The sequence below is a fragment of the Cicer arietinum genome, chromosome 2, assembly GCF_000331145.2.
Source record: "Cicer arietinum cultivar CDC Frontier isolate Library 1 chromosome 2, Cicar.CDCFrontier_v2.0, whole genome shotgun sequence".
NCBI classification, from domain to species: Eukaryota; Viridiplantae; Streptophyta; class Magnoliopsida; order Fabales; family Fabaceae; genus Cicer; species Cicer arietinum.
The window spans coordinates 3,178,075-3,194,243 of NC_021161.2; the positions used below are offsets into that span (position 1 = coordinate 3,178,075).

At 33.4% G+C, this 16,169-nt stretch overlaps 2 protein-coding genes across 5 annotated transcripts; one reads left to right on the top strand and one right to left on the bottom strand.

The window, feature by feature from the left end:
* Positions 1 to 2,126: 2,126 nt before the first annotated feature.
* Positions 2,127 to 8,753, bottom strand: LOC101499722 (uncharacterized). Of its 4 annotated transcripts, none has more exons than XR_190103.4 (10): positions 8,575 to 8,753; positions 7,046 to 7,268; positions 6,742 to 6,943; positions 6,258 to 6,428; positions 6,061 to 6,177; positions 5,336 to 5,533; positions 5,199 to 5,258; positions 5,017 to 5,115; positions 2,890 to 4,698; positions 2,127 to 2,649 (listed from the first exon to the last, which is right to left on the bottom strand). XR_190103.4 is itself a non-coding variant. In XM_004507203.4 (10 exons), the coding sequence occupies exons 3-10, from the start codon at positions 7,186 to 7,188 to the stop codon at positions 2,536 to 2,538; spliced, it is 1,104 nt and encodes a 367-aa protein (XP_004507260.1). In that variant the 5' UTR covers positions 7,189 to 7,268; positions 7,707 to 7,769; positions 8,575 to 8,752; the 3' UTR covers positions 2,127 to 2,535. The 4 variants fall into 4 exon arrangements, 2 of the variants coding, with proteins under 2 accessions (XP_004507260.1, XP_004507259.1); XR_012162027.1 differs by having other exon boundaries at positions 2,837 to 4,698; XM_004507203.4 differs by lacking the exon at positions 2,890 to 4,698 and adding an exon at positions 7,707 to 7,769 and having other exon boundaries at positions 8,575 to 8,752.
* Positions 8,754 to 12,091: 3,338 nt separating this feature from the next.
* On the top strand, positions 12,092 to 16,169 carry LOC101499417 (probable inactive ATP-dependent zinc metalloprotease FTSHI 3, chloroplastic). The gene is made up of 4 exons (XM_004507201.4): positions 12,092 to 13,484; positions 14,219 to 14,542; positions 14,951 to 15,251; positions 15,803 to 16,169. The coding sequence occupies exons 1-4, from the start codon at positions 12,408 to 12,410 to the stop codon at positions 16,003 to 16,005; spliced, it is 1,905 nt and encodes a 634-aa protein (XP_004507258.1). The 5' UTR covers positions 12,092 to 12,407; the 3' UTR covers positions 16,006 to 16,169.

Sequence of the window (16,169 nt, forward strand, 5' to 3'; positions counted from 1 at the left end):
ATATATATATATATATATATATATATATTAATTTTGTTATTTCAACAAAAATTGAAATAATTATTTTTTACAAAAAACTAACCTTTTAAAAATTGACATTTCGAAATTGAATTTCCTAAAATTTTATCGTAATTTAAAATTTTTATTTATCTATTTTTATGAATTATATTAATTATATATATATATATATATTATTTTTGTTATTTAAATAAAAATTAAAATATTTTTTTTAACAAAAAAATTATTTTATAAATGTCCATTTGGATTTATTAAATTTTTTTCATAATTTAAATGTCTATTTATTTAGTTTTTATGTATTTTTATTAATTAAAATAATTAAATTATATATATGAGTAACGAAAAAAAATTGAAATTTTTTTTTAAAAAAAAAAAAGCAGTTGGAAGTCGCCATTTGGGAGTAGGCCTTCCTTAAGGAAGTCACCATTCCAAATGGCGACTTGTAAGGGAAAAAAATTTTGAAAAAAAAAAGGGGCATTTTGGTGTTTTAATTTGGAAAGAGGGTATATTGGGATATAAATTTGGAAAAGGGGGTATTGGAAAAAAATAGCCACATTTCTCACCTCAGTCAAAAAACTGACTTGTACGTTTTCATAGAGAACTTTCTCTACTCGTTTCTAAATAGTTTTTCACAAATTCTATACATCATTTATTATCTTATATTATATCTCTTATTTAAATATTACTTCATAACATCTACTCAAAATTTTCTAAATTAATCTCACATTATTATTTCATAACGTCACATTATTATTTTATAATATTTGTCCAACATCTTTCACAATAATTCCACATTACTATTCAATATGTTTTTTTTTTTTTTTGCATTAATCAACTTCACATTTTCGCGCTACCTATCATCTACTTATTTGTTAGCAATTGCATTTCAAAATATATAATATTGAACTTAATAACATGAAAAGTTTTTTCAACTTCTTCTAAATTGAGGGTACATATATCTCTTTTGCTTACTTTTAAAATATATTTTAACTATTTATATGTGCCGTTTATTGTTGAGTGCTTCTCTTCTATAAATTACATTGATAAAATTGAATATATATTATTGATATAACTACTATATCAATATTCATTTGACAATTGAGACATAAAACTTCATATTAATTTTCAGATTCTTCTCTTTCACTCTTTTATTCTTATTTTTATTCTCTTTTCATCTTTGTCCTATAAATGATGCATGTGTTGTTGTAACTGAATATTATAAAGGAATAAAAATGACTTTTTTTTTTCATAGCTAGGAACATTATCCCTAAAAGTGAACACTCAAATTTAAAATTTGAATGAAGAGGTTGAGCTAGTGTTTAATAATATTCGTTGAAGGTCGAATTAATAGTGAACACTCAAATTTAAAATTTGAATGAAATTTTACTTAACTCATTACCAAATCTTAAATTACCAAGACTCTTATTCCTAAAAGTCGTAGAGTTAAGAAAAAGGTTGACACTATAGCATTTCTTATTTATGTTTTTTTTCTTTTCAAAACCGAACAAGTGTGATATCCCTTATTAAGCCAATGTAGCATTTTTTAGAGGTTCTAGGTGATTTTTCATCTTTTGATTCATAGTCGATCCATGGTGCAAGTGAGTGAAGCAATGACTTTAGGCCTCAACCTATCAAAAAGTTTGAGAAAAAAGGGCATAGAAAACAATTCTTGCAAAAGAGAGAGGTGGCTAAAGAAGAATAAGACAGGGAAATGGTCAATAGAACTAGGGTTTCAGCTGGCATTTGAACCTTTTTTATGCAATATTGAGATTAGAACCTTATACCATGTAGTTTTATTTTGAATATGTAAAACGTTGGGCCACTTTGGAAGTTGTGTTAATATGAATGCACTCTATGAAAAATGATTTTTTTATATAAACCACTTTCTCATTTGAAATAATTTTTAGATTTTTTCAGATTAAAATTTATTCAAAAAATTGTAACAAACTGATGAAAACGTGATTTTTTAAAGAAATAAACGGCAACAAACTGACATTTAATCTCCGTAGGTTTTTCTATACTAAGTGAGCCTGTAGGGAATACAATCAACTCAACAAGAAGTTGAACACTATCTGCTGCATCTACTTTCACAAGAACAATAATCACAATTTCTATGAAAATTCCATATTATTACATAATAGGAAACAAGAAGAAATAATGGAGTCAAGAGACCCATATCAGTCTTTAGAATTTAGATACACAAATTTTCACATTCACTGAAGCCTAAAAACACAATTACGTGATGATCAGCAACTAATATAACTGTACAAAGTATTTGACATGGTCACAATTAAAGAATCATAGAGTATGATTCTCACACTGGCTGCAAAAGAAACCTTCTCTTTGAGGTGTTTGCTTTACAAATAGTTCTGCAGGTCCAATAATTTCTTTTTGCTTGTTATACTCCTGCTTTTTCTGTCAGTAGAAATCGAACTCGGTACCCCCGAGGTTTACAACACTCACACACACTGAGTACCAATCACTTGAGCTAGACCTCGATGGTATTATACTCCTGCTTCAGTTGCTCTGGATGCTTGGAAGAATTGGCTTTTTGGAAAGTTCTCTGGATCGAGTGATCTTTCCATTCTTCTTCTCATACTCTTGTTTAAGTTCCTCTAAACGCTTTGTTATCTGATAAGAACAAAAACGCAGATGCATAACGATAAGAATTATGTGACTTCACAAATACTATATATCTTTTGATACTTATATTGCATTTGATATAGGAGCAACAGAATAAAAAAGGGATATAAAATACATTCTAGAAACAACTTGCATGGTGACTAATTCCTATTTATCCCTATTTCTAAATTTCTACCTGTGGTAGATTTGGAAAGTCCAGGTAAAATAATAAAGAGTTTCTTTTCCCACCTCACGTTTCTAAAAAACAACCCGCACTTGTCCAGATGGCTTCCAGGCAAGGAAAAACTGTGTTGGTCTCTGGAAGTATACTTTCAGACGACATAAGAAGTGTGTTTTTTCTAGATGTGTACTTCTGAAGTGACTTTGTGGGGTAGGAAAAGTTTGTCCCTTATTCCTAACATATTATGAGCCCAAGAGTCATGTAGCTCTGTTTTCCCTGAGGCCTGCCTTTTCTCTTCGTGAAATTGGGCTTCACGTATTAAATCACCAACTCAGCACAAAAACTGAACTTCATATATGATCCTTCCTTTCCCAGTTTTCCTAATACACCAATCTCTCTTCTTCACCTAGATGCAACCCAAATATTCAGTAGCATTTAACAGTTCCAGCAACAACAATTCAGTCAACCAGAATTTTGACGCGGCTGATGACCCATCTCTGCCCATGGTGGAACTTGCTTTTGGCAGCACCTACAGCAATATTATTGCAGCTGTTGCTATTACCTTTGCATCACCAAATTCTGTTTTTGCCGGCAATGCCATTGCAGCTTTTACCATCTCATTTGTATCACCGGAAATGTAACAACGTCAACCGCACCAATAACTCCACACATTTCTCATCACTAGCATCTTGTTCCCCTCCTCAGCTGACACTGAAGTAATCTTGAAGACCAACCTTCTCCATCTGACTTTCTTTCTTGGTCCTGATCTCCGCTTTTTCCCTTTCATCAAGTAGGTGCATACCCATACGCTGTTGTTCTCATTCTTGGTGTGCCTTTTGTTCTAAGATCATTGATTCCTCCAATTCTTGTTCTTTCTGTTTATCAAATTCTTCCCTCACCTTCATTTGTTCATGACTTTCGTCACTGTTAAATTTGATTTTCTGCTCTGGTTCTGAATCTTAAACACATCCCTAGTCTTCTTGCTCGAATTGCTGAGAATGGCCTTCGGAAAACCCCAACAAGAAGTATTTGGATTGCTCTCCTTCCAAAAAACCCACCGAAGTTTCAACTCTTCACCCATTCTTCTTGCCCCAAAATATTGCTCTGCCTGGATCAGCCTCCCTTCCATCAAATCTTGGAATCAATGTTGTAGCTATCTTCACACCCAATCCCCCTAGATTAGAATTGCTCTGATACCAGTTGATAGAAAACAACTTGTATTATTGCCGAATTGAGGGAAAGAACAAAGATTTCAATCTATTTGTAGAGTATTTGAGAGTCTAGACTCTCCCAATTGCCTAAAAGACACCAAGTCTATACAAATGACAAGATCATCCTCTCTCTAATCGTTGTTCTCTATTTATAGGCAACATGCCTTATCTTTCTTAACTATCTCTCTAAACCACCCACTAACTAACAAATTAACTAATTCCTTAATAACTAACTAAAAAACTAACTAATTAAGGGTGTGTTTGATTCCGTGTTAGCACTCCCTTAGCGCGCCCAATATGAAGCTACCAGTTCTAAACAAAGACTAAGCCTCTTAACATACAGTAACAAAGCATACTTAAAATTTTCTTTCTTTTTTATAGTATTATACATTTCCTAAGTTGAAGCAGATTGGTTAACGAACTTTAATCCTTGTATCTCTTCACATGAATAAACCAAACAATTATTTTCTCTTATAAAATAACAGTTTGTTTGGTTTCTCCTTTTCCCACTTTTGAAATGCACAGCATCAAGAACCAATAGCTCATACTGGATAGTTTGGATCTCTCCTAGTATAAATTTGATATCCTTGCAAATCCTTTCCTCCTTAATTCTCATGCGAACTACCATTGAAAAGGCTAAAAGACAATGCTATGACACATGATTTTCTGCATACAAATTCAACATAGCTTGATATTTTAGAACAAGAGCAACTTCTGGGATTGTATCAATATTATGATTATTATAATTGTCAAGAGAATCATCATCTGAGCAAACAAACCAACAAACTAGAGTTCAAATGTAATCCGATAGTGCAACATTAAATTTTAACTTTTGATAAACCAAAGGAAAATGGACATTCTAAACACAGGGGATTAAGTGTATCCTGCTATAACACATTCTAAATTCCAAGGACGAAAACAAATCTTTTTTGGTCTGCGGCTGTGCATGTGAAAATAAAAATGAAACACAGGAAGGAAGAGAACCTTGATGGAATAAGCAAGCGGCAATAATGTGTCAGGATTCATTGCATCCTCGGGGAAGTTTTTCAAACCATGTATCAGTTTCTCAAAAGGCAATTTAACCTGAGAAGGAAACATAAAACAAGCAATTAATAGAGATTTGCTTTGATTCATAAAACAAAACACAAAGGTCACATGATACTTACCAAGTCATCATGGCAGTACTTTAATAGAGCTAAGCCAACTTTAAAAACAATTTTAACACCCTGAAAGGATAAGAATGTCATTATTAAAGATTAATGTTTGAAACCAACTAATACGGTTTGGGGAGAGCATGGCTAACCTCATAGAGAAAGACATCCCAAATTCGAAGAGCCAAATGGAATGGAAAGGAATATGAAAATACTGTTATGAACCACTGACTTGCATACATGCTAGGATTTATCATTTCTTGGGAAAAGTGCTCTCCCAACTTTGGTAGATGCTCCCGCACCAAGCGTTCAAATTGAAAGAGGTATTGCTGTACCAGAGGCAATCCGGCCTACACTCAAAGAGCAAATAATAGTCACAACATGCATGCAATTGAAAACATTTACAAGTCTTTACTCATAAAAAAGTCAGTGTTTTCAACAGTTGCTATAGCAGTCCTACAGTGACATTGCTGCTATTGTTATGCAGTACGCTATTTAGTACAAAGTGCAATTGTTCATATAGCATTGTAGCATAGAAAAATTTGAACAACTATTTACAGGTCAAACATGCATGCAATTTAAAACATTTAAATTTCTTCACTAACACAAAACGTCTGTGTTATCAAATAGTTGCTATAGCGTAGCAGAATTTGAACATGTCGTTGTTGTTATGCGATACGCTAATTAGTACAAAGCGTTGTCAAATTGCAGCTATAGCGGCGCTGTAGCATTGTAGTGTAGCAGAATTTGAACAAACCACTATTTTCCACTATCCGCGATTGACAACTACAAAAAGTATATTATAGGACAGGGATAACATAATACATTGACAGTATCAACAGTGAAAACAAGTGAGTTCATGGAACACAATAGTTACCAGATACAGCCCCTCCATTGGGGCGTGAACGGCTCCTTTAAGCAACGCCACCAATAACCAAAATGCATCCTCTTCACTCATATAAAGAAGCAAAAGACCAGCTAAAAACCCCATTCCCTGGATTTTGAATTGATCAATATTTGGATATACTTTGCAACAAGCGAAAGAAAAAAAAGTGACGGGTTTCTGAGTAATACCTGAACATATCCTACATCTCTGTCAAAGACTGAGTAAGCTTTTAGAACATTGTAAAGGGACCGCTGTCCAGGTCCGTGTCTTTGTTGAAAGAATACATGTGAAGGGAAAGTCCGAGAAATGTCTCGAATTATATCCAGTTCAGAAGCTGATGTCTCATATATCACCAATTGCTGTAATAAGCACCATGTCTTGTCAATGCAAACCCACAAATGTGGAACAGTTGTCGAATGAAATTCAGGACAATGTCAAAAAGAACAAGGAGGAAACTTTGCATATAAAAAATAAATATTTTGTTTTAATCCTTTATTTCACACTTTAACCAGTAGCCATCACAAACCTAATTACACTTGCAAAATATATGACCATTTGCAAAAGGTCAAATTTTATTCAATTCATATTAGTTGGTGAACTGCAACAACAACACCGTGACTATCACTGATCATACCCTATAGAATATTCTACAAATAAATCAATATTGATTACCTCGTAAACTCCAGGATTCATCAGCAATAGGTCTCGGCTTCCCGATATTAATTGCCAAACAAGACCCCTTAAACAATCAGGAATTCCTTTCCTTATACGCCTTTTTACAACATGAGGTTTTCTTCTTAGGTAATGCTTCCAATCACTCCCACCAACCCCAATCATCTTCCTCCATTTTCTAACCCTTCTCTGCTCCTTAATTCTGATGAAAGATAGACGACAATAAAGGTAAAAAATATATTTTGATGCTCATTCATGCTTAAAAAATAAAAACACATAACAAATCGGACGAAAAACGACATACCTCTCGTACTCATAAGCTGATCTACTCGTCTTAACTACGCCCTCAGAAGTGGTAGCATCCTGTTTTACAAACCCAAATCTATCCAGCGCTCTTGGTGAAGGAACTGGACCTGGTTCATAGTCATCGACTCTCTTCTTTTCCATTCAAAAACAAAAAGTTAGCTCTCTCAAACCAGAACACAAATGACATAGCTTGCCGCGCGAAACATTACAGTGACAAAAACCTGAAAACGAAGGTGTAAAAAGGATGACGTCATTGTTATTTTACTAAATATATTGATAAGAAAAGAGAATAAATCAGCACACACATAGTTACAGTATATTCTTAATTGATCCAAAATAGGTAACATGTTCACCAAGGATGCAATAAATAAGATAAACTTGGACAATATTACAACTTGCCCATTGTTGTGCCCCACAATACAAAGAAAGTAACCATTTGAACCTTTATATGATACTTCCTCTGTTACAAAATATAGGCAAAAATTGATCAAAGAAAGTTGATGTATCTCACACGCCTCCGTCCCAAAATATACATCAACTTTCGTTAACCCATTTTCGCTTATATTTTGGGATGGAGTATTACATATTAATAAAAATTATCGACAAAATGAAATGGACTGAGGTACTAATAACTAACTAATGAGGCACGTAGGGTCGACCTGGTGCTTCCAGGTTTGATTCCGATGGTGTCAAAAGAATACTTGGCTATCAGCAATCACACTCTGCAACAATTATTAGTCCTTGGTTGAAAACTTTGGGATACATTGGATTTGGATCATCATAAAACTAATTCATAAGCCTATAAAAGTAAACCACCACTCCCCAGAAAATATAGAGTAACTGAATACTACAAATTAATCGAGATCACAAAAGAGTAAAGTAAAAACATGTTTCTTGCATTCTACATTAAGTTATAAATGAAGCCATGTTTCAAACTGAAGAATATGATTATGTTCCCAACGACACATTATCTATAAATTCCGAAGAAGATTGAGAATGAGGTCCAGGGTTAGAACCCTTCCAACAGCCAATGTTAATAATTATTATTAATATTGTTACTATTTTGCTGACTAGTCACTCCTCCTAGTCACTCCTAGTCCCTAACTCTCTCGGCCATCAAGTCAATCTTATATCTCTCCTTCTGACTAATAACATAACATTCAAACAACTAATATTACCTATAAAATAAACATTATTTGTAAATTTCAGTTTATCAATTCAATGTTGAACTCACAAAAGAAAAAAAAACAATGGTAAGAAAACAGCTACTTCTAAATTTCACAAAACAGCTAATAAACACAATTTATAAAAATAAAAATAAAAAAGTGATTTCATCAACCGTACCACAAATTCGAAGGTATATGATGTTGATTTCATTGTAGCATTCAAGAAATAACAAATTATTGCATCAAATGTTTGAAAATTAGCAATGATGACAAAAAAGATGTTAAAAAGCAAAGGGAAAAAAGGGCACACAAAATTCCCAAAAATGAATTATAAAAAATAATATAGCAAAAAAAACAAAACCTTGTAATTGTGAGTGATTGGGTAATTGATTGAAGGGTATAGTGGGTGTGATTGTGAAGGAACACCAAATAGAGAAGGATTTGGATCCAGCAAAAACCTCGGGAATTGGAAATGAAGGTTCGATGGTTATTTCTCACACAATAGGAAGAAGGAATGAAGGAACCATACAAATCATATTTATTTATGTAAGCCTTTTATTTCTTTGGTGTATTTATTTATGCACTTAATCAAGAAGAAATTATCTTTTTGTAATTTTTTATTGATTATGATTATTGATATTATTATGCATATATAAGGAAAGAGTTTAATGAAGTGTAAGATATGATTTATTTTTTTAAAGATAATAATCTTTCCATTAAAAAAATATAATTTAATTCATATACATATTAAATATATCAAAAAAAATTACAGTATTAGTTACAATTGTTAAATTATTAGTAAACTTTTACTTTTGTCGTAATTATTTATAAAATCACTCATATAAATGGTCATAATTTATTGATTGTGTAAAACTTTTTACATTGACAATACATAAAAATTAAACTCTAAAAATATTTTAAATTTAATTTATCTATTAGTACTTTATTTTCAAATCATTAAAGTAATTTTTTTTTTTAAATATACATTATTTGTTTAAGAAAAATTTTAAACCCTAGAAAAATCGTGTCTCTCAATGTTTAATTAAGATGGAACTATGTTTTAAAGAATTTAGAGGTAAGTAAAACCTAAATAAAGATTATGAAAAATACTAGTTTTTATGAAAGATTCTTTATAAAAAGGAGAAAAATCATATGTATCAACATGTAATACTCACAAATCTTAATCACCTCTGATATGGTTAAATTTAACAATGCAATAGTAAACAAAATTATAAGGAATAATAGTTCAATTTATTGATGGTAAGTTTCAATATCAAGTACACTATGAATCATTTCATGGAATTTGGCAAAGTAAAAGGGACATTGTGAGTTAATGATTGAAAAGAAGCTCACAAAAGAAATTGGTGAAATTGAGTCGGGCATGGCAGACCGGCTTTGTCCCCAAAGAGTGTGACAAAAATGATTGTTGAGGTAGAACTTGATTAACAACGAACTATAATCAGTTATGGGCGGACCCATGGTAGCAAGTCTTGACGCACCCAAAACCAAATCGGCACCAGCAATGGGCAACAAGCAGACATATAGTTGAAGTGTGTGGCCCTGAACTTGGACTTGAAAATGATCAATAAACCCCTCTGTCGTCAAGGAATTCCTACTATCTACCATAACCCGAAAATTGTCGGCATTCATAAATGGTAATTTGAGAAAGTGAGTCACTCAGGGTTGAATAAAATTGTATGAACTTTTGTTATATTTCAATTGTTAACTCATTGATTGTACCATGGAAACGCATTGTACCTACTCTTGGATCACCTTTCAATGCATTAGAGGACAAGTGATATGCATAATCAATGGGTTCAAGGTCGGATATTTTAGATTATGGGTTACTATTTAGGGTTAAAGTGTTTAGGTTATAAGGTCTAGATCAAAGTGAGGGTGAGATTCATCATCAGTATGGAGCAATAAGTATTGTCTTTTAGGGCAACTATGGACAATAGGAGAACTTGGCATCGCATGTGTAGTACGGAACTTTCTCACTACACAACTGCATTTTGGGAATAAAGACATTTTTTAAAGTAGGTTTGTAGGAAGGTAGTGGTGTGGGTCGGGTGATTGGAATATGAAAGATTGGGGATAAGGATGTGTTTCGGGTCGAGTTCGATGTGTAAGGTAAGATGGGTCAGGAATGGGTGGATGACATATATGGTTTGGGTTTGGGTTGATACTTTTCTTCAAAAAGTTTAGGAAGAGAAAAAAACCTTTGAGATGGTGTGGGGGTTTTGGGCTAGCACATCACATCGTATGTCCGTTTTGAGTTTGTTAATAAAACAGTCCAAAATAACATTGTCACTTAATCCATGTACCCTATTTTCCAAGGAGGTGAATTCAACCGAGTTAGCTTCCATAGGGACGAATGAGGGCAATTGTACTATGACAGTCCGAATTCCAGTTCAAGAGCACGCTTGGACACGACTCAAGACTAAAACGGAGAATTTCTACTATGCATTTGGTACCATGGAACGACGTCTTTTGTCAAGATGAATGGAAGTTAAAAAAGTTTTGCCTAAAAAATCCCCTACAAAACATTTGAACCATTAAAATGAGAAAAATCAATTTTACATTCTATACTGAAAATGAGGTCAATGATGGTGGAGGAGATTCGATGGGAGACGCTCCCAGAGAAGATTGAAGCGTATGAATGCTTGTTTCCAGGCGAACCAAACGTTCAAGATTAGCAACTCGATTGTGGGCATATTCGGCGTCTTGTCGCTCCATCATGTGCAAGATGCATTTCAAATATGATTGAACTTCATTCAAACGAGCGTTTTTCGCCATTGGAGTTCATCGAATTTAGCAAAGTAAAAGGGAAACTATGAACTAATGATTGAAAATAAGTTGTCAAAAGAAATAAAGAGAATATAAATCGGTCGTACTAATTGTCCAATCATTGTCAGCAAATCCCCTTTTCCTTTCCTAGATAGTTCAAGTCCTTGAATAGTTTGTAAATCAGCGAGGCTCAAGTGCTCATTCTTCTCTCTTGCTCGCATGGTTTTGTTGTTAGTTGTCTTTGCACTATAACAATTCTTGTCTTCATTTGAATATTACTTTTTGCATTTGTTACACACCCACTGCTCTATATATGGTTAGATAATTTTTTAATTGGTTAAATATCCTATTTTTATGAATTATTTTATTTAACATACAACATAACTAATTTATATATGAATTTGCTGCAACCTCTGAAACGGAGTCATACAATTTAATGTAGTAGTAAATCTTGATCGTTAATTTATAATACAACGACTATAAACATGCAAAATAAATTTCAACAATTTTACACGGTACTAAATCTCGTTTTTCTATTTTAGATCAGACGATCCAAATCAATCTAAATTATCTAATTGAGTCCAATTCCCAAGTAGTTTAATTTAATATTTCTTGATTAAAAAAATATTTTTTTTTTATAAAAGAAAAATAGTTTGAAAATTGGATTGAGTTGTAGACTTGTAGTGATAACATAATGAGTTTTCTACCATACACCCCCTATTTAAGCCTGCCACTCACTCTCCAATCTATATGAAAATATAATTTTGCCCATTTATTTTGACAAAATTTCAAAATATTTGAAATGATAATTTTCATAATTTTCGAAATAGAAAATTCCAAAATTTTTAAAACTTTTCGGAAGTTTCAAAATTTCAAAATAAGGATTACATTTCGAAATTTTGAAAAGTTTCCAAAGTTTTCAAATCTAAAAAGTTTTGAATTGTTCGAAAATTTTAAAAATTGTCATTTCAAAACTTTCAAATATTCTTAAAATTTACTAAATTAGAAGAATAAAATTATAGAGGGTGACAAATTTAAGTGGGCTTGCATTCTAGAAAACTCTAAGATAATATAATATTGCTTTTCAATTTTCACATATCCAATGGACCAAAAAACAAAAACCCAGGTTCATGGTTGAACACGTAGCAATAGATAGATATACTGTCACTGAAACCAATACACACAGTTATGTTCCTCTTCCTCGTCCAACACACAATTCCACTTCTTGTTTCACACAACATTAGGTAAGATAATCCCCATTTTCATACTTAAGTAATTTTTACTCTCAAATTCTTTATTATCCCTTTTGTTTCCAAGCTTCAAGCTTTATTTGAATTTTGTTGGAAAATTCAGTTTATAGAACACCAGAACTTTTGATGTATATAAAGTTTTGATTTTGGAATAGGAATGGCTTGTTTTTCTTTACCTTGTTGTACTGGGTCATTTTTGACCCCAGACAGGTTACAAATTAGATATTTTAGGGTTTATAGAGGTTTATGCACTAGCTCAATTTTTTTACCTTTGGAGTTTAATCAATGTTATAAACTTCAAAATGAGTTTATATGGAACAAGAATTTTGAGTGTTATGGTAGAAAAAGTAGAGTTTCTTCATTTAGGTTTCCTTATTGTTGCAAAATTGAGCCACTTGTTAGTAGAACTAGGGGTGATAGAAAGAGTGATCATTATGGTAAAGGGGAAAGTAATAGGTTGAAGAAGCGATTTTCGTTGAGGTTGCGGCCGAGGTTACGGTTGTTTGCTATGAGAATGAAAAGGGCTTCTTTTAAATCTGTTTTGAATGAGTTGGGAATGTTTATTAGGAAGAATAATAGGACGGTGGCATTTTCCACCTCGTTTTCAATTGTGTTCACTCTTTGTTTCATGTTTTTGAAATTGACTTCGCTTCCCCCTGCAAAAGTTGTTCCATATTCGGACTTGATTGCGAGCCTTCAAAATGGATATGTGGCAAAGGTTTTAGTTGAAGAAGGGTCTCGCCGTATATATTACAATATGAAATCTCAGGTTGTTGAAAATGATAAGGTTTTGGGTGAAGAATCACAACAAGTAGTAGATGTTTCGAATCTTTTGACTGATAAGGATATAGATGAGGTTGGGAATGAGGATACTTCAAGATCTGGCCAAATTCCTGTATTGAATAAATTGAAGAAAATCTCAACGAAACGAGCTTCGATTCCTGAATGGCAGTATTCCACGAGAAAACTTGATCATGACGAAAAATTCCTTGTTAGTTTGATGAGAGAAAAGGGAGTTACATTTAGCTCTGCGCCTCAATCCGTGTTAATGTCGATGAGGAGTACTTTGATAACTGTGATTACACTATGGATACCTTTAATTCCGTTGATGTGGCTTCTATATCGTCAACTTTCTGCTGCTAATAGTCCAGCAAAGAAGCGGAAACCTAATAGTCAGACAGTTGGATTTGAAGATGTCCAAGGTGTTGATTCTGCAAAAGTAGAACTCATGGAGGTAATTATCTCATAAGTAACATTGTTTATGGTTATGTGACATATAGAAGTGATTTTTGCTGTTTTTCTAATTGTTTAGTCATTAAGTTCTAGTTGAGTCTGCAGTAAGCATTCCTTTGTCCAATGTTGTTAATGGCAGATGACCGAAATACCTCCATATAAACGTGGTATTGAAACCTAGACATCATGGTAGTCATCTATGAACCACTGACACAGACTCAAACATCGGACAAGACACTGACACACACGTCGACAATGATAATAATTTGAAAAAGTGGAAGAAATTGACTTTAGCTACATCTGTAGGACACCAACATGTGTTGGAGACGACATAAATCTGAAATGTCACGGCTACATAGGGTGTCACTTCACAAATTGTCTATGGCGGATGGCCGATTTAGCTGCCGCGAAGTCGGCCACGCCATTCCAATTGAGTGATAAAATAAGAAAAACAAGGTAGATATGCCAAAAGGTTGTCTTTTAGAATAACTCTGGCCTCACGGACATGGTTATACTTATAGTATAGCCTGTGGCATTTAGATGCATTGTCACAAAAATAAACCTGATTGCATCAAAATATTGTAGTTTGAATTGTTTTGTGTGCATGGAGTGTTCATTGAATGAGTTCCATTCATGGTTTAATGTTACGATTTCTAACTTTAGTAGAACCTTTTTTTGTCAATGTCTAATCAGTATTATTGTTCTTCTTAGATTTACACTGTTCCTTGTTTGTAGATAGTTTCATGTCTGCAAGGGGACATAAATTACCAAAAGGTAGGGGCAAAGCTACCTAGAGGAGTGTTGTTGGTTGGTCCTCCAGGAACTGGGAAGACATTACTTGCTCGTGCAGTGGCCGGGGAAGCAGGTGTGCCCTTTTTCACAGTATCTGCCAGTGAGTTTGTAGAATTGTTTGTTGGAAGAGGAGCTGCTAGAATCAGAGACCTTTTTAGTACTGCAAGGAAATTTGCACCGTCAATCATATTCATTGATGAACTTGATGCGGTTGGAGGCAAGCGTGGAAGAAGCTTCAATGATGAACGTGACCAAACACTAAACCAGGCAAGTTTAGTCGTCATTCTGTATTACTTTTCTAGCAACAAATGGCTGAAATGATTAGAAGTCCAGCTTCTTCATCAATTATTTCATAGCATTAGACTTTTAGTATTTAACTTCCATGGAAAACAAATATTCCATATGTTCATTGGAATGTAAGTAGAAAAGTTTCATGTGCTCTCAGCTAAGAAGCACGCACACATATATGGCATTGATACGTAGACACTGTCGATAGTTTGAGAAAATGAAAGTTATTGAAAGTAATCATATGAGTCGGTGTCGTATCAATGTCGGACAGAGAATGTGCTGGATACCGATCACGTCTTCAATTTGAAGTGTATGTGTTACATAGGCTCTCTAGTAAGTTGTTGTTTGCTCTAAGCTGTCCTTTTAAAGAATTTTTCAACTATGCAGTTGCTGACAGAAATGGATGGATTCGAATCCGAGATGAGAGTGGTTGTCATTGCAGCAACTAACAGACCAGAAGCCTTGGATCCAGCCCTATGTCGGCCTGGTCGTTTCTCGAGGAAAGTCTTTGTAGGGGAACCTGATGAAGAAGGAAGGAGAAAGATATTAGCTGTTCATCTAAAAGGTGTTCCTTTAGAGGAGGATGCTAACATCATATGTCAATTAATTGCTACTCTTACTGCTGGTCTTGTAGGTGCTGATCTAGCAAACATTGTCAATGAATCCGCTTTGCTCGCTGCTCGAAGAGGTATAAGAACAACTTTCAATTTTTTAGTGACTTTAGCTCTCCCAATCCAAACAGACCCTTATACATTGGATTGACATATTTGAGTTTATTTATTAGCTTAAGCACTCGTAGAACTATTTGGGAGAGCTTGTGGAAACAACTTATAACATGTCTATAAGCTCGTTATGATTTATAGTTTATATGAAAACAATTTGACTTTGTTTTATCTTGTTACAGAGATTGCTAATACTTAAGCATTTATATGATAAACGCATATGCCATAAGCTCTTAATAAAACTTTTTATACAAATAGAACCTAAGTTGTTTCTACAATTGAAGAGTTTATGGGGGTAAACTCCACATAAGCTGTCTCTACAAACTGGTTTTATAAGGTTATCTAGGAAGCTTATGAAAGTAAGTTGAAAATAACATATGAAGATATCATAAGTTACTTTTATAAGCTTCTTAATAACAATATATATATATATATATATATATGCTTCATATACTTTGAAGTATTTGTTAGGTGCATGAACAATATGTGATATGGTTGCATATTTGCTACTTTGCAGGTAGTGAAAGTGTGGCAAGGGAAGATATAATGGAAGCTATTGAAAGAGCAAAGTTTGGAATAAATGATAAGCAACTAAGGTCTAGTAAAATAAGCAAGGAACTAAATAAGCTATTCCCTTGGATGCCATCATTGATGGGAAGAAGTGATAGAAAACAAGATGACATGCAAGGACCACTAGGTTATCAATCATTGAATTCATGAACTGGCTTGCATGTCAAAATTTACTTGTACAATTTTGTACTTATCATTGTCCACACTTATTTATTTGTATGAAAAAAAAAACATTGTTCACATCTTATATGATGTGCTCAAGAAAACATTGTCCACAGAAAATGAGAAGTCATTGTATTTTTTCAAAGGTTAAA

Excerpts from the sequence above, each read along its gene's own strand:
- LOC101499722 (XM_004507202.4), bottom strand. The coding sequence starts at position 7,188 with ATGGAAAAGAAGAGAGTCGATGACTATGAACCAGGTCCAGTTCCTTCA. Across the intron at positions 6,944-7,045 it reads TCAGCTTATGAGTACGAGAG|AATTAAGGAGCAGAGAAGGG; the intron begins GTATGTCGTTTT and ends ATCTTTCATCAG. Across the intron at positions 5,534-6,060 it reads CAATGGAGGGGCTGTATCTG|GCCGGATTGCCTCTGGTACA; the intron begins GTAACTATTGTG and ends CTTTGAGTGTAG.
- LOC101499417 (XM_004507201.4), top strand. The coding sequence starts at position 12,408 with ATGGCTTGTTTTTCTTTACCTTGTTGTACTGGGTCATTTTTGACCCCA. Across the intron at positions 14,543-14,950 it reads GTGACCAAACACTAAACCAG|TTGCTGACAGAAATGGATGG; the intron begins GCAAGTTTAGTC and ends TCAACTATGCAG. Across the intron at positions 15,252-15,802 it reads TTTGCTCGCTGCTCGAAGAG|GTAGTGAAAGTGTGGCAAGG; the intron begins GTATAAGAACAA and ends GCTACTTTGCAG.